Below are 26,120 nucleotides of genomic sequence, written 5' to 3'. Positions count from 1 at the left end.
AGTCTCCTTTCTGAATCTGGGTCCCTCTATGCTCCATCATGCAGATTGCAGGTCAGTTAGGTTGGGGAAGTGGTCTTTGTCTGTCTCTTCAGAGTTTGGGGGGAGCTGACTTGAAGACTGTGCTTCTGCCCTCACTAAGCACCTCAGATATTTTTAGAGCTATGTGTTCCAATTACTAGCCTTCTTCAGGTTTATTAGATTATGTTCTCTCCAATGCACACAGATGGAGGAGTCTACTTTTGTTCTTTTTAATTTTTTATGATACATACTTGTGAGTGCTTGTGGCATATTCTTTGATTGGTTGTAGATTTTATTAGGTTTTTCAGATTTACTTTTGAGAACCCTCCTCACTGTTGTTTCTCTGTAGCATTTGATCTTTTTTTTTTTTTTTTAAGATTTTATTTATTTATTTGAGAGCAAGAAAGAGATAGCAAGACAGCTTGAGCAATGGGGAGAAGAAGAAGCAGGCTCCCCTCTGATCAGACAGCCCAATGTGGGGTTTGATCCCAGGACCCTGAGGTCATGGCCTGACCTAAAGGCAGATGCTTAACCCCACATTGGATCTTTTAAATATTTTAACTCCTTTTTTTTTTTTTTCGTTCCCTGCATTACTTACTGGAACTTCTCTTAGTCTGAACCATCAGTAGGGTCAGATGCATTTGCTGTGTGCATTTTGGGAATTGGCCCTTATTGTCCTCAGGCAACTTTTCTTGAAGTAAAAAAATGCAAAAGTGACTAATCTCTTTGGGTTATATCCCTTTGAGTTAGAGATGTGAAGAAGAAGAATAGCCTCTTTTTTCTTTTCTTTTCTTTTCTTTTCTTTTCTTTTCTTTTTTTTGGACACTTCAAAGTGTCTACAAGTTAGAGCTTGGTCATCAGCCATGTTACAACACAAAGCAAGTCTGCATCAGTCTCTTTTAGGCTTACCTTGATCCTATTTCATGAAGAGATTCTCTTACCTGGCTGGGGTCTACCTAATAGGTTTGCCAGCATAGGGAATAATCTGAAAATAGTTCCAGGTAAGAACCCAGGTATTTGAAAAGTTTAGATGGAGAAATATTACAGTGGGAGAAAAATAGGGAGAATATTTGATATAAAGAAAAGTCAGAGGAGCCATTAATATTTTCACCTTATCTAGATATATTAGAGCCATAAAGAAAACCACACACTCAGTAATAAAGGACAGAGTACAAAGGTGTATGGAAATCCAGGACTACTTGTAGCTGAGTTGTTATTGGCCTTGGACCTGAAAGTGACCTTGGCCCAGAAGGGCCTGACCTCACTCTTCTTCCCTCACACATTTAACTTCCCATTTCCTACCAGAGCTTTGTGTTGGAAGAACCTAATGTGAAGCAGGATGCGGTGGGAGCCTCTTGATAACAGTTCATGATGGGAAGCCTCCTGGGCCAGATAGCAGGATGAAGGTGGGTGGACAGAAGACCTAGAGGGGCATATAGAAGCTGACTGGCACACTAGTTTTACACTTTCTTTTGAAGGACTTGGTCACTTGAAGATAATATCAATATTGTAAGCTCTTTGAGTGAAGACACTGGCCTTCCCACACTTATCTGTGGAACACTATTTAAAGGATTGTTGAGTAAGTGAATGGGGCTGTTCCTTTCTCTTGACTTGCACTTGGGGTGGCCAACAATAGCTGGATAATGCTTTTGGCTAAGGTCTTGTGTTCTGAATAGCAAGGCTTCTTATAGTCATGGCTAACTAACTCAAAGAGATTAACACTTCCTGCTTATGTAATTATTCTACGTTTTAACAATCGCATTAATAAAATTGCTAAGCAAAGATAGAATTTACTGTATTAATATCTTGAGTCTTTGTTTTATTGTTTTTATAAACATCCAGATTTACCTAGGCAACATGTTCATGAATCTATAGCCCTTCTCAGTGACTTTTTTTTTTTTAAAGATTTATTTATTTATTCTAGAAAGAGGGAGACAGAGAAATAGCATGTGAGACTGGTAGGGAGGGGCAGAGGGAGAGGAAGACCAGCAGACTCCCTGCTGAGCAGGGAACCCAATGCAAGGCTCCATCCCATGACCTGAACCAAAATCCAGAGTCAGACGCTTAACTCACTGAGCTACCCAGGCACCCCCTTTCTCAGCAACTATTAAATCTAGCCCTGTTATTTCTCCTTTTACCCATGCCCCACTGTCCAGCAGATAGTCAATCTGTTTCATTTGGGAACTCATGTGACTTTTGATTCTTTCCGAGGCTGCTTCAAGAGAAGAACACACAAAGGGATAAATTAGCTTCATTAACTATCTTCAGTAGCTTTAAAAGGAAGTCAATGAATAATGCTGGGTTTCTCATAACTGTCCAGAGAGCAGGAAAATAGAAACAAGTTTATTAGCTCTAAATTTTGGAAAAGTTCCTCATGCTATCAAATTGTCATCCCTAATGATTCTCAGACATTAGTATTTTGCGGAAAGGGATAGAGCTAAATGCTACAGGTGACAAGCTTGGAGGCACCTGGGGTTCTTGAAGTATTCAGGTGTAAGGGCAGAAGAAAATACATTGGTGGGAAGGAGAATGAGTCCCTTTTCACAAAGAGCTCTGCTATTCTTGCCTCAGGGTTCTCAGGGCTGTGTGTGTGTGGTGTGGGGAGATAGAAAAAATGGGGGAACCTCAGAATACTATAAACAACCAGGAAAAAGATGACTTTATCCTTTGTTAAATTAAGTTGGATCCTCAAATTCTATTTGATCTTTCTTTGAAGTTCCAATAGGTTTCTTCACATACACTTTGCTAATGTATTTTTGACAGATTATTCTTATTCTCATGAAATCTCTTGCTATTTTACATTCTTTAAATGTGAATATAGTATTGATTATAACTCTTGGCAAGACTTTTTTATAGTTCTATTTCCAGGGTCCCCAGAGACAGAATAGGCATGGCTAGCTCACCTGAATCCCTCACCTCACCCAGAATGATAGGCATTTATGCTCCCATTTATACCCCCTGCTGGTAAGGTCACTCCATTAATGTGTTTCTGAGTTTAGGTCATGAAATCTCTGGCTGAGGCTATGGACCTACAGAAGAAACATGCCATTTTTTCCCCTTAATCAGGATTTGAGATTTTAAAAAATTTGTTTCTAATTTCTTCACATGTCATTTTATTTATTTATTTTAAAGATTTTAGGGATCCCTGGGTGGTGCAGCGGTTTGGCGCCTGCCTTTGGCCCAGGGCGCGATCCTGGAGACCCGGGATCGAATCCCACATCGGGCTCCCGGTGCATGGAGCCTGCTTCTCCCTCTGCCTGTGTCTCTGCTTCTCTCTCTCTCTCTGTGACTATCATAAATAAATAAAAATTTAAAAAAAATAAAAATAAAAAAAAATAAAGATTTTATTTATTTATTCATGAGAGACACACACACATAGAGAGATAGAGGCAGAGACACAGGCAGAGGGAGAAGCAGGCTCCATGCAGGGAGCCCGACGTGGGACTCGATCCTGGGACTCCAGGATCAGGCCCTGGGCTGAAGGCGGCGCTAAACTGCTGAGCCACCCAGGCTGCCCCACATGTCATTTTAGATTTGATCTTTTTGCATTTGGTATGGGGGTGAAAGGCTAGAGCCACTGAAAAACTTGCTTGTAGGCCTGCAGTTGAAGTTTCTACTGCAAGCATGTTTTGTTTGGCAGGCAGGGACTCCTCCCCACAATAATCCCATAGCTAGAGAGGTGAGTATTTTTCTCTGTATTATGGATGGGGGTTATATAGCAGGGTGATTAAGAGTATAGGCTCTGAAGTTTAGTTAGACTAAACTGCTTCAAATGGAGCACACACTCTCCTATTTGTCTCAGGCCCTATTACAGACTATTGTTGAATTAGTTCTGCTGGGGGCATCCAGAATCTTTCACATTCTATCTTTTCCTAAACACTTTAAAAATTGTTCTGTATTCCAGAATAATTATACCTGTCTTTACTTTGACTTGGGACTGAGTTACTTGTGTAAATCAAATGATTCCTTTTTATTATGTACAGATAATAAAATTAACAATTGTATAGTTCTTTAGAGCTTATGAGGTATTTTTATTTAACTCACTGGATTATCACAATAATCGCATAGCTAGAGAGGTGAGTATTTTTCTCTGTATTATGGATGGGGGGTTATATAGCAGGGTGATTAAGAGTATAGTCTCTGAAGTTAGACAATTTGAGATTGAATTTCTGGTTTCATAATTACTAGCTTAGCCTCAGCTAATAAACCCACTTGTTTCCTCATCTGTAAAATGAGTATATACTACCTATCTTATAGGGTACTTATAAGAAGTAAATAATTCATACAAAGTAATTAAACACTGCCTGGCATACAGTAAGTGCTCAATAAATCTTAACTGCAAAACTGTCGTCCTCATTATTAGTAATAGTATATGAAGAAATGGAAACTTGGAAAAATGAAGAAATCTAAGATCACAACAACTAGTTGGCAGGAGTGCTGGGGCTTTAACCAAGGTTTGAAGGTGTTTGGTACTTTTTTTTTCCTCCATATTTACTACTGATTTCCTCATGCACCCTGGAGAGACTGTAAAGTGAATCATCTTTTTTTCATTTTTCAGCTTCCTTATCTTCATTTTCTTTTGTTTCCTCACATTTAGAACTCTTGAGTATTGTCTGTCCAGTCATGGGAACTATCTGTCAGAATTCAGCAAGGTGTAGGGATGTTCACATCCCTACAGGATGGACTCTCATCCCTGCAGGTGGACTCTCCTTGACACAGAGCTATTAGGAGATTCTGGGGTCCCCCCAAATTCTGTCCAGAAATAGTCTGGAAAAATCAACATCCTGTTTAAAGTAAAAGTATCCTATTGTTGCCACATGGAAGACATTTTTAAAAACAATAAATAAGCATATATTTCTCAGTGCATTAGTTCTTTCCTCTTAAAGGGGAGAAAACTTCTAGTGATCTCATTTGTCATTTCACATCCCTTTGAGGTAGTGAAAAAAGGGGTTATATTATCTTCAAGGGTGTGGGGCCAGGAGAGGAGTAACGAAGTCCAGTGTGAAAAGAACATCGGCTATGGAGTCAGGCAGATGAGATTCAATTGGCTCTTCCATTTTCTGTTATGAATTCAAGTACCATTTTCCTCATCTGTGTAAGGAGGATAAGCAGAGGGATCCCTGGGTGGCGCAGCGGTTTAGCGCCTGCCTTTGGCCCAGGGCGCGATCCTGGAGACCTGGGATCGAATCCCATGTCGGGCTCCCGGTGCATGGAGCCTGCTTCTCCCTCTGCCTGTGTCTCTGCCTCTCTCTCTCTCTCTCTCTCTCTCTCTCTGTGTGTGTGTGACTATCATAAATAAATAAATAAATAAATAAATAAATAAATAAATAAATAAATAAAAAGGAGGATAAGCAGAGGAGATACTGCTCATAAAAGAGACCATGCTAGGTACTTTTTTTTTTTTAAGATTTTATTTATTTATTCATGAAAGAGACAGAGAGAGAAAGGTAGAGACATAGACAGAGGGAGAAGTAGGCTCCAGGCAGGGAGCCCGATGTGGGACTCGATCCTGAGACTGCGGATCACGCCCTAAGCCAGGGGCAGGTGCTCAACCGCTGAGCCACCCAGGCGTCCCTAGGTACTTAATGTGTAAATGTGACTGTTACTGATATTGGGGACGTGAATTTTCACGTTGGCTAAGGGTGACAGAGAGACTCAGGTGTCATCATTCTTAACTCGGTGCTGTGTGGACTTCTTCATATTGTTTCTCTACATTTTAAAATCTAGCTGTTTTGATCTTTTATTTGGTGCTTTATTTTTAAATATACCTATTATGGGCAGGTCACTGGCTCTGTGTATTTAGCAAGGCCATGCACAATGCCCAATACGTCAAAGTCCCAAGTTTACCTCATGTCCCAAGTTAATGTTAGTGAATCCACATGACCAACAAGGAGTATGATACAAAATCTCTCAGATGGTATTGGGGCAGCTGTTCTCAGAAAGTGAAAGCAGCAGGTATTTATTATTTACAATGTTGCTCAGCATTGTGTGAGGTAGGGGACACAAAAGAGACACCAGACTTTTTCTGTCTTTTAAAAGACTAACAATTTTCCAGGAAAAACAGATGTGACAGAAACCTGACACAATTAAGTACAGTAATAAACACCATGTGATTCAGTCGCATTAGGTAAGTGGGCTCTTGTAGGCTGGTGGGTAAGAAGACAAGTAAACTCACACTTAAAGCATGATTTGATAAATACGAATAGAATAATATGCAAGGATGCAGAGGAGGTGCCATGTAGTGTGGGTTCCAAGGAGAGGCCATGCTTCAGTTGATCCTGATGAGGGGGGTGATGCTGGAGAGAGAAGTATTGAGTGAGGAGGACTGAAAACCACATTTTGAAAGGCACTGAGAGATGAGAAAGTCTAAAGAATAGCATTTGTTCAGCATTCTTGATGGTCCGAACTTAGGTTTTCCAGAGTTATTGGTAGGAGAGCAGACTGGAGAAGTGGGCAAGGGATGTCATTAAAGACATTGTGTTTTTATGGATTAAAGACATGTTGAGAAGTATGAGCATCAGGTTGTTGGCAACCAAGCAGGCCAGAGATGATTATATCAGTGTTTCAGAATGATCACTCTGGGAAGATCTTCTAGTAGAAACAGGTAAGAAACAATAAGGGCCTGAATCAAGTCTTAAGAAAGAGAAAAAATGAATGAATGAATGGTTGAATAGAAGAGTGAGTAAATGAATGACACTAACTGTAAGTGTTGGAGAAGTTCAGAGAATGGGGATGCCATAGTAGGAACAATATTTGAGGAAGACTGTAGGATGGAGGAAGATTTGAGTGGTCAGCCCAGTAACTTGTCCATACTAGGTGATTGGAAGTAATACTAGGTTGCACAAATGTGTGAGATGGTCAAGTAGACAAATTTAATTGGAAAAGAATGGTAGATAATATGATTTCATATGCAAATTAGTTGCACATTTCAGAAAGCTTTGAAATGCCAGATTGAGGAGCTTAAACTTATTTCATTAATCAGTAGAAAGCCACTGAAGATTCTTAAACACATATTTTGACATATTCAGTTTGGATTAGAACTGTGTGTGTTGAGCCTCTTCATCATGGTTGGAGGAAGATGTGTCTAGAGAAATGATGCCAGTTCTGATTCTTATATTTAATGGAAATGCGACAGAGACAACATTAATTTGGACTGGAAGATAAAGTTGAGATTTTTGGTGATACTAGTCTACAGAGGGTTGGAGCAAGTAGAAAGATGGAAGAAACTGCTTGCCCGATCGAATCTTGTCTGGAGAGTGAATACAGGGCATGCACAGCCAATATCTCATTCCATCCCACTGCAAACATTAATTCATTATGCTATGTTTTCCTAGTGAGTTCAGTGGTAGTTTAGAGTCCTTGTTAACACAATACTTCAGGCAACTTTTGTCAATTGACATTGGAATTCAGGCCTATCTGTCATACCTGGAGTAAGAAATGAATGAGAAAGAAATTATGGCTGTACTCACAGTGCAAATCAATTTTTACTCTTTCAGGTGGAACTTGCAGAAATCTGTGCCAAGAGTGAGCGTTATATTGGCACTGAAGGAGGAGGGATGGACCAGTCCATATCATTTCTTGCAGAAGAAGGAACTGTAGGTGATATTGAGCTATTTGGAAATATCAACTAGGCAAAGTTCATATGGAGAGGAAGGCCTTGAGATCTTGCACATGATTGACTCTGGGCAGCTAATTCTATTAGGTTCTATTCTAAATGGTATTGCTCAACTACTTTGTAATTCAGGGCTGCTACCAGTTCACCTATTCTGTTTCATGTTGATCACATCTTCCTTAGGCTTCCAGAATCATACCTCAAATCTGTTTTTCTCTTGTGCCTCGTTTTTCTCCCTTCTATTTCTCTTATTAAGATGAGATTTCTCAACGCCCTAGTTATTAAGATTACCTTTCCCACTCTTCTCCCAAATCACTTCATCTCATGGCATTTTCATAATCTCATGTTGGTTTTAAACCCAAATGTTAACTTCTCTTACCACATACATTCATAATCCCTCTTTTATAATTTACTTTTGGGATCATTTTTCTCTGTCAACATTTTTGGGGCTTCCGTGGTGGGGAAAAGAATGTTGACAGTAAGCCAGGGGTGAATTCCTTAGCTGGATACCACTTCCCCTTGGCTATAACTCCCTTAGGCAGAGTAGAAGTTTTGGGTGTTGCCCATAAACTGTCTATTTCCAAAATAGAAACAGACATTTCTTTAAAATCTTTTCTTAGTTTTTTCATCAGATTCTTACAGGCTTGGCTATTTTCCAAGAACACCTGGATTTCTTCTTATTAAGAATATTTATTGTTGATTCCTCCAAGCTAAAGACATGAACCATAAGGATATGTGGTTTAATGTTAAGAAAATACTCTGGGTGTTTTGGATGAGACCTGACAGGCAGACATGGTGGCAAGAGTCCTGATGTTAATGTAAGTTAGCTATAGAGTCTGAACAAAGTCCACATTCTTTGAACTTGCAAAGCACTTCGCAATGTGGCTCCTGCTTTACCTCTCCATTCTACTCTCTCACCAATTCTCAACCCTCAAATTGAGCTCCAGCCAAATTTCAATACGTAAAGCTCAATTAATACTTCATGGTTGTGTTTTTTCTTGTTGGTCTTTTTTTTTTCTTTGCCTCTGAACTTGTGTATGTTCTTCTCTCTTTTCTGATATCCTATTTGGGTCAAGAAATCCTTTGTCTGCCCTACTCTTGCTTATCCTTTAAGATAGTGTAGATTTCTCTTTTTTCAAAGGAGCCTGCATTAGGTGATCATATGCTTCAATGATGTTCTATACAGCACCCTGCACTTTGCTACCTTTGTAATTTTGTTCATTTGATTGTCTTTCCTGCTAGATTGTAAGTTCTACGAGGGCAGGCACAGTGTCTTGTTCACTGTTGTAGCTCCAATGCCTACTATAATGCCTGGAAGTCAGTAAACAATATTTGATTTGAAAGAGTGCATTTTTAGGAAAAATTTTTTGCTAAGGTAAATAAATAGATAAATGATTAAACATTTTCTGGATTCTAATACCTTATATCTCACCTGTCATTTTTCTTCCAATAGGCCAAATTGATAGAATTTAGCCCTCTGAGGGCAACTGATGTGAAACTCCCAAGCGGAGCAATATTTGTGATTGCCAACAGTTGTGTGGAAATGAATAAGGCAGCCACTTCTCATTTCAATATCAGGGTGATGGAGTGTCGGCTGGCTGCAAAGGTATGAACTTGGCAAACCAGTGAAACTTGGAGTAGACTTTCTCTTATCCTTTTTCCTCTTATTTTTTTCTCTGCTACTTTGTCTCTTTCCCTGAAGTTTAGGGCATCATTCTGACTATAGCAGTATTCTAAATGAAGGTCTTTGGGAAGAGAGCAATTTGATTCCAAACTCAGGAGATAAATAAACCTATAGGTGTACCCTGCAACCTTGAGGTATTTGGAAGCTATATGGACTTCACAGTTGAGTCTCCTAGGGCAGCACAGGGCAGAAGAAGATAGTTTATATCTGTGAAACATAGGCCATGGATGAGGTAAGGGTGGAATAAGATAGCTGGAGGTGATATTGATGGGAAGTGACCATAACTGATCTTGTTTCCTCAACAAATGTGATGGTAGCCTCAACACCTGGTCCTCTCAGATGCACCATTTTTGTAGTGGGCCATCACTGGTCACTCTAAAAATATAGGCTTGATATAATGCCCCTGTGCCCAAAAGACTTTTACATGTGTGTAAAGGACACACAAACCAGAAGGGAGTCTTGGCCATTCTCTGTTCTACAGTTTAGAAGACCTTGGCTGATGAAGCCTTAAATCTACTTAGGAAGTATTCATTGAATACCTATTATATGCCTAGAAGCATGAAGATATACAGAAGGATGTAAGACATAAGAATAGAGAGAGTAGAGTGGAGAGTTAAAATTAGAGGGTTGTGAAATAGGAAATGTTAGTTTGTGATCAGGTGATATGTAAGTTGGTGCTCCAAAAAGTGACACAGAAATGAAATGTTGTGGAGGATCCAGAAGGGGTACATGGTATGACCAGAAAGGTGGAGAAAACAGGCTGGGAGCCAGGGAGTGGGTTCTGGCTTAGGAGCTGCACTATGCTTTCTCCTAGTTGAAATGATGGTTTAGAAATTTAAAGCTGATCAGATAATTCCCCTGCTTACCACCTTCAAAACTTTTTTATTTCATTGGAATAAAGAAAATAGTCCTTATCACTGCCTGGAGAGCCTTGCAAGATCTGTTGCCTGTGCACCTCATCCTTTTCCTATCTTAGCTTCCCCTATTCCCATTACACTCTAGCCATAATGCTTGTTCCTACCCCAGGGACTTTGCACATGCCCAGAATGCTCTTCCCCTAGCTTTCTTTGAAGTCCAAGTCTAAATATCCCCCAGAGAAGACTTCCTTGACTTCCTTACTTCTAGATTAAGGTATATCTCCCTCATATTTCATTGCTGTTGAACTTCTCAGTTATGGAATTTATCACAATTGTTTAATATCTGTTTCCTCCTTTTCATTCAGTTATAACTGAGAGTCAGGGCTGCATCCATCTTGCTAACTCTTATATCTCTAATGTCTGGCATAGTGCTTAGGCTGAAATAGGCACAGGATAAACATTTATTGAATAAATGAATGACTACTCCCCATGTTACCTGCCCTTTCATATTTATTTTGATCAATTTCACAATATTTTACAAGTGTATATTGGACTAGTTACTCTGGAGATATGTAGGTGTGGGCTTATCCCTTGGGACTGACTTGCCACTTCATCCTACTCCCACTCCCTGAAGTTGTGAAATTAGGGAGACTAGAGAGATGATGAGCAGAAAAATAAAAGTTGTTTTTTTTTTTTTCTGGAAAATTTTGGCATTAACATAAAAAATCATTTAAATGTTTAAAATTGGAATCTACTCATTTAGATAATTTCAAAAAAATTATTAAAAGAAATGTTTTAATATTAAGCTCTTTTTTTAAAATATTAAGCTCTTAACAGTATCTGATCAGTGCATATATGAGAAGTAGTGCAGTAAACTTTTCAGTAGCAAGGCTTCAGTGAACGGTTTTTTCCTTTAGGACAGGAAGAGCTTCCTCTTTCAGGAGATGGAAGAAATTAGTGTCTTATTTGTTTGAGGGCTTATTCGTGCTGACTTTACTTTGAGATTGATGAGTAAGTGTTGCTTTCCTGAGGAGACTTCAAGCATGTACAATGTTGTTTTCAAAGTTTTATCACGAAACGAGATATCCTCTATGAGATCTCTGGGTGAACTCAAGCAAGTATGAGATGTGAAATAGGTTCTTGTTGTGACTACTCTCTTCCTGAGATGCGAGGAGAGAGAAAAATGCAGTTGTGGTGCCAAATCTCCAGTAAAAGTTATCAGAATGAGGAAATGGTCTGAGAATTAACTGGAAAAAAGGCATCTCTTTTGGAAGTAGTCGTGTCTGAAAACCTTAATCCACCGCAGAACCTCTTCAAGAACAAGAGTTGATAGCTCCATATGAGGCTTTGAGATACTCTGCTCAGGGAAATTGGCATCTGAATTTTGCTTTTTGCTGCACACTCCTCCCAATTGGTGCATACTCTAAGTTTGTCTCTCTTTTAAAATATGGAAAAAAGAAAAGTGAAAGACTTTATCAAGATGGGAAAATGTTTTCTAAATCATGTGGCTACCAATCACTAGAATCCAAGTGTATAATAAATAAAGATAAAAATAAGCTAAAGATAAAACTACTAATATGATTTTGATGTTAACCATACACTTTTGCCTAGGTAGGGCACCTGGGTGACTTAGTTAAGTGTCCGACTCTTGGTCTCAGCTCAAGTCTTGATCTCCAGGGTTGTGAGTTTAAAAATTGATTTAAAAATAAGCAAGTAAATAAACAAGTAAATATTAAAAAAAAAGAATATACTTTTGCCTAGGAACATAGGCTGGAATTCTGCTAAGTATATTTTCCTTATAATATGGTTCCATTCTTTTATTTATATGTGAATGAATATAATATTTGTTTGGAAATGGTCTCTTAAGTTGAGAAATAAACCTCCCATGTAGGGGGTTAAGCATCTGCCTTCAGCTCACATCATGATCCCAGGGTCTTGGGATGAAGCCCCATATCAGGCTCCCTGCTCAGCAAGGATCTGCTCCTCCCTCTCCCTCTGCCCTGCACACCCCCCCTCCCCGCACATGTACTCTCTCTCTCTCAAATAAATCTTAAAAAACAAAAACAACAACAAAAAAAACCTCCCATAAAAAAAGGTAAGGAACATTGTCTTAATCTGGACAAACTTTCTGTTTTCAGAAAGTAAAAATGAAGTGTCAGGGCAGAAATGACTAATCAGAATAGTTCTGAAAATGAGACAGATCAGATGGGGCTCTACATGGCAAAACTGTAATGAAGGACACTTATTTTTCCACTCCTCCTACCTCTCCAAGATCCTTTTATGAAACTGAGTATCTTTTATATCTGCTTAACACAAGGAAGTACGGTGAACCCGTGAAGATGGTTTTTCTTTGTTTTGCTTTAATGTCGATAGTGTCATCTCTATTCTCAAGTTTCCCTCCTGTCCCTCTTTCTCTTTCTCTCTCCTCCTCCTATTCCAGTAGTTTCCAAAGACTAATTGATAAAGATTCATTGAAATTCAGAGTCTTATAGAGCCATTTGAACTAAAATTAAAAACGTTTCAAAGCAAACTCAGTAGAGATTTATAATTACTACTTACGTAAGTGATACTTTTAAGTGAAGCACATTTTTATGTTCTTAAATTAACAAAGTGGCCAAAAATCTTTAATGAGCACAAATTTTTCATACTTTACACACATTTAGTGGCTTAAACTTTTCCAGAAATGTTTTATGTTTATGAAAGAGAGTATCCCTTAATTATATTGAGGGATAAAATGTGTGATGCTGATAATGAGTATTATGGGAAGTCAAAAAGGGAAGAGAAATTATTCCATTGCTTTTGCATACCCTGAGCTCCTTGTGGCAACAAGTGAAGCAAAGAAGGAGAGAATTTCATGTGGTCCTTTGGCACTTCAAGGAAATTTTACAGTGTGATTCTTCATAGAGCCTGTCTGGTCAGGGCCATCACTCACCGTTTTCTTAGCTTCTGCCACTTAATGGTCAAAATGGAATTTATTCTCTGTCTAGTGACAGAATGTGAGAAGTGGGCATAATGTCAGGGCTTTGGCAGTTCCCTTGAATTTCGGTGGAAAAAACCCAAATCCCTAGGAATGTGGCCAGTTTTGCTCAGCTCCATTGATTCAGTAGAGCAAACCCTGCCTAGACTCTAGTGTGGAATATTCCCACTAGAGGGAATGGAGGGTCCACGCCACAGGGTGGGGGACACTCATGTTGGGGAATACGGTCCATGTGTTTAGTGGGACCAGGTTATGGCAGCGCCTTCAGGGCTGCACTGAGGATCAACCAGGCTTGGTTCTGGAAGCAGTGGGTTGCTGCTGATGTTGTTAGAAAGGTATTTGGTGTATTAACCTGGCAGCAGAATTTTTGCCTTGGTGGTGGAGAAGTGAGGATGGGATAAAAAGGGAAGAATATGAGAAAAACTGTGACTGAGCCTATATACGGGGCTGAGTATAAGGCTCTCTAGGATTGGGTTTCTGTCCTCCTTTGGGCATGAAGCTTTCACCAGCTACTCTCCCAACTCCCGTTAGGCTAAATGTCCTTCTGTGTGCTCTTACCACATCCTGTATTTTTCCATTATAGTAGTTTATCTCAATTGGGTTAAATTCTTCACAGTGTGATTCTTCTTGAATACCTGCCTCCTCTGGTCCACCATGAGCTCTCTGTGAGCTGCGTGTGCTCTTCACTGTTGGGTGCCGAAAGCCTTGACAGTTGTGAATGTTCAGCAAACTCTCATCGAGTGCAGGAATGTGAGAATGGAGGAAAAGTGATTTGATAAGCTGCAGTTTCAAGCTTAAATGGTGGGGTGGAAAGCATGGTGCTGCCACTGGTAGGTTTACAGAAGGTTGGGTGGAAAGTGACTGGAAAATGAGGAGCGGTGACACCTCCCCATTGCATTTTCACATGGGTGGTTAGGAGTACATCTGAAGGCCATCCCCTTGTATCACGTGTATCTCTGGGCTTGGGGGAATGGCCTTCAGATGTATTTATTTGGAGATAACAGTCAAAGCCAAGAGCTAAGTTCCGTTTGCTGAGGGAAAGAATGTGGCAAGAAAAGACCGGAAGGCCAGGGGTTAAACTTGGAAGGCGAATTCAATTAGGGGAAAAATGAGTCATGGGAAGAAAGGTGCGAGGACCAGAGAGGTGAGAAAGAGACCAGGAAAATCCAGCTCTATCGAAGCAATAAAACAAGGAATTTGAAGAAGGTAGGCACTGAAGAGCACCAGAAGTCACTGACTTATTAAGGGCAAGAGGGCTGAGAGAACTCCAGTGCCTTCAGAAGTGGTTTGGGAGATAAGAAAAGACCATTGGGAGGCCTCATTCAGTGGTGAGAGTGGCTACTGAGGGCCTAGACTGTGGGCCACTGGTTGACAGTGAAAGAGTGGCAGAGATGGAGAGCAGTCTAATTAGGCTTAGGATTCCCAAGACGGCAGACATCTGTATATGTTTGAAAGCATGGAAAAAAGTATCAGGGGAAAGAGAACTACCTAAAGGAGCAGGGGAATGTGGGGAGGGAAGGAAACTTGACCTTCACAGAAGTCCCTCTTCTAGGCCAGGTTAGGTGCTAGGTATTTTTATTGTTCTCTTATCTAATCTTCACAGTAGCTTGTGAAGTAACCATTAAGTTTAAGTAGGCCATTTTATATCCTGGGAGTGGCAGGCCAAGGTAGGCTGTGACCTGTTGTAAGTAAGTGCAGGAGTCCTGGTCTGTCTTCAGCTCTGCTCTTTCCATTGTGCCCCTTGGGAATGAGGTGCACATGTGATCCAGAGTATGATGTTTGGGGATGCTGAGGGTGCGGTGAGAACGGTAGTAGATCCATTCTGCACAGTTGTGCAGGTTTCTTCAGATTTATCCTATAGCCTGGAAACTGATATGGAGCGCAGACAGTGGGGATTACTAACGTCGGGGAAGGTCAACGTGGTAGTTTTCATGACGGTGATGAGTAGAACATATGCTCGAAAGTCACCAGCCACTAAGGAATACTGGAGAAGAGCTCTATGTAGTTGGAAGGGGTAAAGGAGGACATAAGCAAAAAATAAAAGCAGTCACGATAAAAGCAACTACATATGATCCCATTTATGTGACACTATATGTGTGCAGGTGTGGAGAAAGTTTGCATAAATATATAATAGTATGGTTATCAGAACAATGGTTGGTGGTTATCTTGTTGGGGTAATTACAGATGATTTATTTTACTTTGTATTTTTTTTGTACTTTGAACTGGTTTGAGCTTTTTGAAATTTTAAAAATAAGCATGCAATTTATATAAACAGAAACAAAAACAACATAGCAGCTTTTGTTGTGTGTACAACAGCTTGTTCGATGAATTGTTGTTTTTAGAGGTAACTCAGAGGAGGGATTAGACATTTTAGACTTTGCTGACCAGGTGAAGAAAAGACTTGGTACTTTTCCCATTGCTTGGTAACACTGCTAAATGTGATGGGAAAGTCACAGAGAGGTAGATTCTGACCGGCAGGCTCCTAAATTAGAGTGCATATCTTAGCACTCTCCTAGCACGTCCTCTGCCTGGAGCTCCAGCAACTCTTCCAGACTGAAGAGCAGTCTGGAAGCATCTGAGCTCTGAGTTTGCATCTGAGACAACCTGGAAGTGGTAGGGAGCTAATATACTTGGAAGTAGCCCTCAAAGGATGATGGATAAGAGTTAGTGGGTAAATATCCCAGCTTCCTTGTTACAGAGGGCCCAGAAGACCCAGCCTCACCTGTCCATATCACTGCACCTTGCATTGGCTTTTCCTCTCCCATTCTCCACTCCTCTACCGGTATCTTGGAATATCCTTCCCCCTAAATCCTTGCCTCAGGGTCTGCTTCTGAGAGACACCAACCTGAGACAGGATCCTAGCACTATTTATCTGCCTCTTTCTGAGACTGTGGACAAAACACTTGTTGCCTGCTTTCTTGCCCACAGAGCATGGAACAGGTTCAGGAACCTCCCAGAGGTGGTATCTGATATGAATACTTAACACTTGCAGTGGTGAAAGAAAGTGGTGAATGTTGACAAAGAACTGCTTTCTCTTATTTCCCCACCCTGTTACAAGTGGAGAACTTAGTGATGAAATGACCCATAGCCCTGACTCATAGCCCTGCTTCATAAATGTGATGTAGGCCAATCACCAAGGCCTCAAGTGGCAAATTCCTTCATGAAGTTCTGTCTTTGAATGACAGTGATCTTACCCACCCACTTCCCTCATCTGCAAGTCATCCTTCTATGTCCTGAGCCAGATTTCAAAGGGCTTAAGCAGCTTTCCTATTTTGTTCCCACAGTGCAGTGCACTGTTATTCAGCAGTTTATGGCCGTGCAGCTGTCATTGACGGCATGTGGTAGATTTCATCCTTAATTGAAATAACATACCAAATTGGCTATGTGGACCCCTCCACCTGGGCAGGTCCACATAGCCAAGAGCAGATGGGGATATTGCTGGAGTGAATTCGAACTTTTGTATGTTAGTACACCTCTGTCTGTGGAAGGAAAGCACACAGGGAGGCTGCGTTTGAAAAATAGCCTTGTAGGCAGCAGGCATCCATCCCAGACTTTCTTCTCTCACATCCCTGGCCCAGTTTCCTTGGATCAAGTGCCTGAGGCAGTGCGACTTGTTCAAGTGAGCACAGGGATGGAAACTTGAAGACTGTTGTTGACTAAAAGGTTCATAGGAAGAGCCCAGTCTCATCACTTGGGGGCCGTTCTTTGATGTTTTTCCTTTTCCTTCTTTTTTTAGAGGGAACACATCTATCAAAGTATTTGTTTTTAAATCACTAGAATGTTCATTTCTTTTTTTAAATTAATTAATTTAAAAATATTTTATTTATTTATTCTTGAGAGACAGAGAGAGAGAGAGAGGCAGAGACATAGGTAGAGGGAGAAGTAGGCTCCTAGAGGGGAGCCCGATGTGGGACTCCATCCCAGGACTCCAGGATCACGCAGAAGGCAGACACTCAGCCGCTGAGCCACCCAGGCATCCCTAGAATGTTCATTTCTTACACAAGTCTTAGTTTGTGCTTAGAAATCCATTTGTAGGACCTGAATAGCAATTTGAACTAGTGTGAGCAGCACTGCATTGGTATGGGCCATAACTTAAATGAGATTGTGGCCTTGAAGAAGCCAGAAAGAGTTAGAGGACCAGGGTTCAATTTCCAGCTCTGTTTATTACTAGCCTTTGAGCAAGTCATTTATTCTTACTTCTTAAATAGAGTAATAGTACCCATCTCACAAGGTTTGTGAAGCTTGAAAGAAATAAAAAGTACATTTTAAATCATACAGCAGTGTATAGGTATTAATATACTTCTATTTGCTTCGTTGTTTATTTCAGCAGGATTTGGATCTGTGTTTTAAGAGAGCATCATTCTAGATTATCAACTTCAGCTCTTTTTCTGTATAAAATCAATATATTGTTTTATGTATGTCTTTATAAGGTTTTTCAGATTATTTTTAGAACACATTAGAGTATAGAATTAGAATATATGAATCAATGAATTAAACAAACGAATGAATCTGTGGAGGTAATCAGTCTAGCGCTGCTCGTAAACACTAAGTATGCTGAGCCATCAAAGTCAGAAGAAAGGTTTTAGCTTTAGTCCGTGCTTTAAAAATGGTACCATGTTCTGGGAAATAATTGAACAGAAAAATATAATTCTTTTTTCTTTTTTCTCAGTTCTGCCTTAAAATCATTAACTCCTTTCAATGTATGAGCCAGAGTTTTAAAAAGAGGTTTAATGAATATAAGAACTGCCACTATTAATATTCTTCAGAAGTGAGTGGCCCTAACCAAAGTTCAATGATCTTTTGGTAAACCCTGCTTAAGAAAAGAAAGAAAATCAAATCATTAGCATAGTAGCAGAGTAAATCAGATGCACATTTCCTCGAAGACTAGTTTTCCTTCTTTCATTTGTTTCTTTTTGCTGTTTGTCCTGTGTGCACCTGCCTCACACCAGGTATTGAATTTTATAGACCTCAGGATGAGAGATATCTTCACTGTTTTGATTGAGGGGATCAGCCAGTGCTTTGGGGAGAATGAGAGAAACATATTCCAGAATGAGGTTCCCATGCGTGGACCTGGTTACAGAGGTTTTGTTTGTACTTAACCACCTCCATCAGACTGAGGGATGCCCCAAGATACAGTTGGGAGCCAAACGCTTTTCTTGAGGGTGGAGAAACATACAGCTCTAGTTCTACCAGTGACCCAATGAAGTGGTTTTTCCTAAGGTCACCAATGAGGTTTTCATTTAAAATCTGGGACTTTACTCCAAATGCCCAGATACTTAAATTCATTAGCCATTTTCAAAGAGGCCTGTGGTAAACAGGAAATGCTCTAATGAAATCAGGGATACAGTGTCTACCTCAGGACCCAGGTCACATGAGAGTTGAGCAGTTTTCTGTAAACTTTATAGAGAGTGGTGTATTAGGGATGAACTGAATAGGGATAAAAGAACAAAAATCATTCAAAGCAATAGCCTGAGGGAAAGTGGTGACAGACCAAAAAAAAAAAAATCAGTGGGATATTAGGTTTTTTAAGGAAAAATATTTAACTAGCCTGTGAGTGTCACACAAGCATGTTTTAATTCCAAACATCTGAATCCAGTGTACATTTTCAAGCAATGATGGGAAATGTGGAGAGGTTGAATGGAAAAAAAGAAAACAGTTGAATTTGGCTAATTAAAATAGTACATATCAATTTCTGAAATGAAAGCTAACCATTATCTTGGTTTGAACTTGCAGCTCCTGGCTAAGTACAGAGGCTTGCAATGGGATAAAGTATTGCGACTAGAGGAGGTACAGGCCAAACTCGGGGTCAGTCTGGAAGAAATGCTTCAGATCACAGAGGATACCCTTCACCCTGAGCCCTATAGCCCTGAGGAGGTTTGCAGGTGTCTGGGAATTAGCCTGCAGGAGCTTCGAACCCAAATCCTGAGTCCAAACATTCAAGATGGTGAGTCTGCAGAAGAAAGTGAAGAACATGGGTTGTTCTCCTACTCATAGCTGTAAAGACTCCAGTTTCCAGTGAATTTTCCCAATGAATTTTTTTTCCCCAATGAATTTTGAAGCACACTTGAGGGTATTTGGAGAATATGTATGTTTTGGCAAACTTAATTATCTAGATTCTTGGCTTCATTAAATCCATTGATTTGTTCGTCAGCATGCACTTCCTGATCTCTGCTATAAGCCAGGTATCCTGGCTAGGCAAAGGTTGATAAAACATGGTTCCTGCCTTCGAGAAGGTCCTATTTCAAGAAATTTCTCTTTTTTTCCTCTGTGCATTTTTCTGATTATTATACTATGTACCCAAAAAGGTCTAGGTTAGAGCAGTGCTTATAACTGCTGAGACACCCCCTGAAACACCAGAAAGTCTCCACTGCTTGGACTGAAACTTATTGCCCACTTTTAATGTGAAAGCCTTTTCTGTTTGCCTGCTGCTTTCAAGCAATTTTGTTTTCATACTGATAATGTTGTATCCCTGAGATTGGAAGTGCAGGATGGAGCCCTGGGGTGGCTTCTCTTCTCAGAAGTAAAGGTTGTCTACCTGTGGGCAGTCAACAGTGGGGAGCGGGGACATCTAGCTAAGATCCAGTTGTCCCTGGACATAGAGTGGGAGCTTGGGTCAGCCTCAGGGTACCATTTCCATTCAGTGCATTGCCTATGCCGCTTAACATGAATGTTAACTTCCTACTCAGTCTGGCCTAATTCTGTGCTATCTTGTCTCCCTTTTGAGTCCACCATGCCCAATGGGACAGTGTTGTCTTGGCTGAACCATTCCACTTAGTAATTGCATCTTGGTCTTGCTTCTGGACTTTTAATCCTAAACATCACTGCTCTTTTCTGACTGGAACTTTTCTGTTTTCTGAAATGTGGTTTCTATCTATCTTAAAAGTTCAATATAATTCTCATCTTTTCCATATCCTTCTCAATCCACAGCTTGTTCTCTCTGTATCCATGTTCCTTTTTCTTGGCATCTGCCTATCTTTCCAACCTCTCTCTTTTTTTAGCATTTAAAAAAATAAGCGAATTTCCCAGAAAACCTTGGAAAACACAAAAAGATAATTTCCTTATCATAGTACCTCTATTGCTGGTTATGTATATATTGAATGTTTTCCTCCCAAAAAAATAATGATTTCATTGTTTTTTATAAAAACGAGGCGTGCTTAATCTTACCCCTTCATCTAAAATAACTTACCCACTGGCTTGCTTGCAACGCTTCCTATAATTTACTTATGTTTTGTTTGTATTTAGTAAATCTATGTTGAATGAATGAATCCATTTTGTAATTCTGTCATCCTCAAAGGGTTTCTTCCTCTTTTTGCTATTGGAATTAGTAAGTTAAAACAAACAAACAAACAAACAAACAAGAAACTATGAGTGTAAGTCAGTCTGTGGGGCTCTAGAATCTTCTAGATAGATATCACTTGATTTACTTTTGGAATCTAGCAATCTAACTTCAGCCAAATTTCCAGCTGAATTCTCTTGGCACTCAGCTTTAACGTTAGGGATCAAGATCCTATTGTATCTTTGCCTTGTTCCTTTTGAGTTTGTGCTTGATTGGTCTAAGACCTTAAGCAAATGTTTCTTTTAACCCTTTAGAAGATGAGATTCTTACTAAATGTGCTGCTGCACTTAGGTTGTGTGAATGGGCAAAGAGTTGACATGTGTCCCCAGCAGAGGACTGTGGAGGATGCCTCTACCCTTTATTCCAGCTGCATACATTTTAACATACTTCGTTTTGACTACAACTAATTTTTCTCATCAGGGTTATCATGTCTTTCTCAAAGCAACATGGAATCCAATGTTCTCTTTCTGCCAAAATTGCTTTCTTTACCTGGACATGAGTGTGAGTTGGGAGATACTGACTGTGAGGTGAGAGTGTAGGGAGAGATGTTTACAATCAAACTGTGGCTGGCAGCCTTTGCTAAGGGTACATTTGCCAGAGGCCCATGTACAATTGTTGTTTTGTCTTTCCAAATTTCTAATAATTAGATTTGGAAATGCTCAGAGGCCATTAAAATTAAACACACAAAGGAAAATCCTCAAATCCTTTAGACATTGTTTAGAATGGCTTTAGACAGTCATTCACTAGAAACTGGCTAGGAATATTTTAAGTACTATTTGTCAGGCCTTGCCCTCAGGTAGGAATAGTCTAAGGGTACAATGCGTTGTATGGGTTTCTAAAGGCTTGGGGGCCAGGCTGATTTGAGCAGGGGTGTTTCTTAAGGTGTGAACCAAGAGGAGAAGATGAAGCCATGGTCAGAACTAGGAGAGGTGGGCACATATAGCTGGCACAGGGGTGGTCTTGCTGCTCAGATGCACTGTGCTGGGCTGGACAAGAATCTCATTGCTTAGATTAGTAACTGCCTGTGCCCAACCATATGCTGACAAACTGCTGGCCAGTTGCTGACTAATTTGTTTGGATCCTGTGATTTCCAAAGTCGTGAGCAATAATCAGGCTTTTGAGCAAGCACAGGGCAGTGACATGGACTGCTTGTTAGAAGACAGATCTAGAATAAATAAAAAGCAACAAAAAAAACTTCTTGTTTGCTTTATGGTTTACATATTATTATTCATTCACATCATATAGTTTGAATTTCACAACTCTCAGTCATATGGTTATGCTTTCCTAGGTGAAGAAAATAAGGTCAGAGAGTTACATGATTTCTCAAGATTTACAGATAGTAACTGCTAAAGCTAGATCCCAAACCCTAGTCTTCTGATTTAATCCAATTCTCTTTCTGCTATTCATTTTTTTCTTAGCATATTTTTTTTTCTTAGCATATTAACAAGCTGGCCTTAGCAACCCTGCGCCTAGTCAGTATTGAATTTGATTTTGCTTGGCTCTGATTTTTTTCTTGAAACTAAAGACAGCTGATGAAGATAGGTTATTTGTGGTTAAAGGGTTTCTTTTTGGCTCTTTCCCATTCTTGTCCTCTGATCTTAGAAGCGTTAAATAGTGTGGCATCCAGTAGCTTGCTTTATTTAAGAAGCAAACTCAACTTAGCCAGAACATACATGAGCTGTTGTGTTATAGGGGAGCTATAAGAAGTGCTGTGGAATTTCTCATTTGATAAAGGTGCAGTCCTCCTAGATTATCTCAGTCAGGCTTAAGAAAAGTAGTTTGTTTTTATGTGATAGAAAAAATATAAAGGTACTTTATAAAATAAAAATAGTTGGTCAGTAATTTCATTTTCTAATTAAGTGTTCACAGGTATTAAAGAAATCGATTTAAAAACAGCTTGTAAGATATCAGGCACTAAGTTCTATGACCTCAACGCGTTTAATTGTTCTTGTAAGAATTTTGGAAGAAAAGTTTTCTATGAAGAGCCTAGAAGAAGCTCCAAACTCCAAAGGAAACTATAGACCTTTCTAGAGTTTACAGATATTGGTTGAGAAGAAATCCTTAAAATCTGATGATGGACTTCTAATAATGCCAAATAAAATGAATCCTTCAGTTTTGTTTGTTGTTTTCATTTTACAATATAATAGACTCTTATGAAACAAAGTGTAAAAGGAAAAATCAAGTAACTATTTTTGTTATGTGCAAAAGATAGGCTTTAAATTGTTTTGGAAGTCAAGTGTGGGGAAAATTAGCTTTCACTTAGTCCTTTTTCCTTTCTACCTAGTCTCTCAGTTCCTGTTGACTTAGCTATCTAGCCACAGAGGGCAGGATCATGCCAGGAATAAAGGTTTTTTATTTTCCTAGAAAATAAAACTTTCATCTCTGATCACTTGGGGATAATGCTTCCTTTGTGGGTTTTCCTCTTCTTTCAACTCTGTGCATTATATACCCCTATTTGTTGGCTTACCTTTCCCTTTCCAAATATTTAAGGACCTAAACATGAATGTGAACATGCCTTATTAGGCATGATTTTAAAGGCATGGCATCTTAAAACTCTAAACTTATGTAGTGTCTGTGTGTTGGAATCATGCCAGTGATACTTGTGTCCTGGCCAGTGCCTGTACCACTGATGGGTAGGCTAGAGCTCAGAACCTCCCCCTCCCACAAGGCTAATAATAGTTCTTGAGCAACCCTGGAGCCACAAAAGCAGAATTCTGGAATTTTCATCCCCTTGTGTGAGAGTTTTAAAAGAGCTAAAATGAGACAGATTCTAAAGGTACATTTTGAGGAGGAGTTGCCCCTGCAGCAGTCTTAAATACATTTGGCCATCTTGAACTGAGATAGGCCCAGAATGAACCTATGAGCTTTACCTCTTCATATTCTCTACCTTCAAACCCTTGAGTCCACCAAGTTTCTCGAGTTAATGTGATTTGGGCACGGCTGGCAGGAGAGGACATGGTGTGGTAGAGAGTTAGACCAGTGAGACTAAACATTTACCTGTGTCAGACACTCTGATCCTCTTTGTTGAAGATGAGTATTTTCCTCTGTCTAGGAAGGTCATCCTTGTATATCAAAACCTTAGCTTCAGGAAGACCATATATAGTGTAGGGAAGGAGGAAGGGGGCATCTACCTTCCTGACAACTGCAGCCCCATAGATCCTGGTAACCTATAGCTATGAAAGTAAGCTGGAAACAACTTCTCCAGCTTCATATGAAACTCGCAGACAGTAGTTACTGTAATAGCATTTCCCATAAATAAACCCTGAAAGAGTCACAGCAACTACATATGAGCCACAAGGCACCACCTTCCCCTAGGGTTTGTATCCTTGCAAAAGGGTCCCTGTTTTGTTTACCTCCATATTCCCACAATGCCTAGCAAATGTTTGCTGCATGAATAGATGAGTTAAATTAATTTTCTTCTATCCATATGGAGAAGTAATGGGTAGGAGGGCAATTCAAGAAAGCACTCAAAGTCTCAGTAAAGGATGGTAATATTTAGCCTTAAAAAAAATCTGTTCATCCTAAATTAATAGCAAGAATGGTATTAACAACATCTAACATTGACTACTTACTATTTTCTAAGCACTTTACTATTCTGATACCTTTTAAAACATTTGCTATACTTGTCCTCATGTTTAGAGGACCTGCATGAAATAGTCCTTTTCCAGGCTGTAAACACATTCAGACACACACACAGATATTGATGCATTCACAGTTCCTTTACACTGCCTTCTCCGCCCTCCTAATCTATTCATACTATTGAGATATGACAGTCAAACTCCTCAAATTAGGCAGCTCGTGGGGAATAAAGAACTTTTTGGTAAATGCTCTTTGTTTGTTTGAAATTTTCTTTAAAAGAGAAAGGCAGGGATCCCTGGGTGGCTCAGCAGTTTAGCACCTGCCTTCAGCCCAGGGCGTGTCCTGGAGTCCTGGGATCGAGTCCGTATCATGCTCCATGCTCCCTGCATGGAGCCTGCTCTCCTTCTGCCTATGTCTCTGCCTCTCTCTTTCTCTGTCTCTCATGAATAAATAAATAAAATATTTTTTTTAAAGAGAAAGGCAAATGCATTTTCTGTTACAATAATAATTAGGCTTGTGTTTACTGACATAACTGCTAATAATGTTGACTATTCCTTTTTCATTCTATAAACAAAGAATGATACCAATGTTTTGCAGCCAGTAGAACATTCTGTCTTGTATCTCAATGTTTTTGACAGTAGTCTTTGAATTCACACATGGACTTTTCTTAAAACATTTGAAATCTATGTAAGTGAAATATAGCACAGGCTACATAGATTTAGTTTAGAGGAGCATAAAGAATAAAGACTGGCTTTCAGAAGATTTTGCTGCTAAGTACATCCCATAAGGTTCCAATATTTTGCTGTTTTACAGATGAGGAAACTGACGCATAGAATGATTAAATAACTTACCCAAACAGCAGTCTTGGGATTCAAACCCACGCAATGTCTCCAGAGCCCTCCCCCTACTTAAGCCCTCCCTCTTAACCACTCATGTGGGGCTGTGTTGGGCTTTTATCAGAGAAAGGGATTTATTATTTAGATTTGACCACATGCAATTGTGTAAGCTGTTGCAACACTATAAGGCTCTATCTTGACATTTGGTGCTGGAGCCTGAAGTCAATGGGAGAGACAGTCAGGCAGTGATAATGGATGTGAAGTGGGGGGGGGGTGCAGCAAGGATAAGCAGGAACTCATGAGGATGGACAGGAACGGGAGTCAAACTCTCACCACCTCTAGGCCTGCAACTTTGATGATACTGGTGTCCTGCAGGGGCAGCTAAAAATGTCGCTGGCTTTCAGCTTTCAGAGAAGCTGAAAGAAGGGCCAGGGGATCGGGGCAGGGGGTGGTGCTATGGACGGAGCTGCTACTCTGTGCCAGTGAAGTGAGCTGGTGGATAAGTGATGAGGTACATGAGTGGCAGTGGCACCTAGTGCCCCTGCTTAGACCATTGAAGCATTAAAAAAATGCCTTTCATCTTTCCTAATATATTTTTTTATTTCCTTGTTTCTTCTATAACTACCTGGTTTCCTGGCCCTGCCAGCTACCTTCTTCACCCCAGCTGCCTCCTTGGCCTTGGCATTGCTGGTGCCCCTGGGCTGCTTAGCCTGACCACTCGCTACCTTGGTCCCAGCCCTGCCAGCCTTCTTGGCCCTGACCTTGTAGTTCCTAGCTACTTCCTCAGCCCATATGCCTTTTTGACCCCGGTTTTGCTAGCTGTGCCATTCTTGGCTGCCTCAAGGGATGAGAAAGAGAGGAAAGGAAAAAGAATTTCTAAACTTTTAAGTATGTGTTTTTCTTAAGTCTAGGATACATGACATTATTCAGTGTTCCTTTTGCTTGAAATTATCATGGATGTATCTCTACCTTCTGAGAGGTAAAAATCATCAGAGGGTCAACCATGAATTTATTAGACACTCTGTTTTAAGTAGAATGAGGCTTTTGTGGATAGGAGGACAGCTGACGTCTCAGTGTATTCCGTGTTGCCCCTCCACTGGTTTGAATTAGGAAAACACTTTCTATAGCCTTCATCTACCTAAGAGGACAGAATCTTACTGCTCCTCTTTTACTTTTTTGCTTTCATTGTCACAGTTTTAAGTATCCATGTAAGTAAATATT

The 26,120-nt window shown here is 40.0% G+C and overlaps 1 protein-coding gene across 3 annotated transcripts in view; it reads left to right on the top strand.

The window, feature by feature from the left end:
• GALK2 (galactokinase 2) overlaps nucleotides 1–26,120 on the top strand; it is a 129,920-nt gene that overhangs the window by 72,282 nt on the left and 31,518 nt on the right. For 2 of the 3 annotated variants that reach the window (XM_055319910.1, XM_055319909.1), the window contains exons 6-8: nucleotides 7,515–7,613; nucleotides 9,084–9,236; nucleotides 18,882–19,092. In XM_055319910.1, coding sequence (XP_055175885.1) covers nucleotides 7,515–7,613; nucleotides 9,084–9,236; nucleotides 18,882–19,092 — 463 coding nt within the window. The remainder of the gene's footprint in view (nucleotides 1–7,514; nucleotides 7,614–9,083; nucleotides 9,237–18,881; nucleotides 19,093–26,120) is intronic. The other variant, XM_055319911.1, reaches the window with a different exon arrangement.

This window comes from Nyctereutes procyonoides, unplaced genomic scaffold, assembly GCF_905146905.1.
Source record: "Nyctereutes procyonoides isolate TBG_1078 unplaced genomic scaffold, NYPRO_anot_genome, whole genome shotgun sequence".
NCBI lineage: Eukaryota > Metazoa > Chordata > Mammalia > Carnivora > Canidae > Nyctereutes > Nyctereutes procyonoides.
Note: the sequence above shows the minus strand (reverse complement) of the source record. Positions and strands in the feature narration are given on the sequence as shown.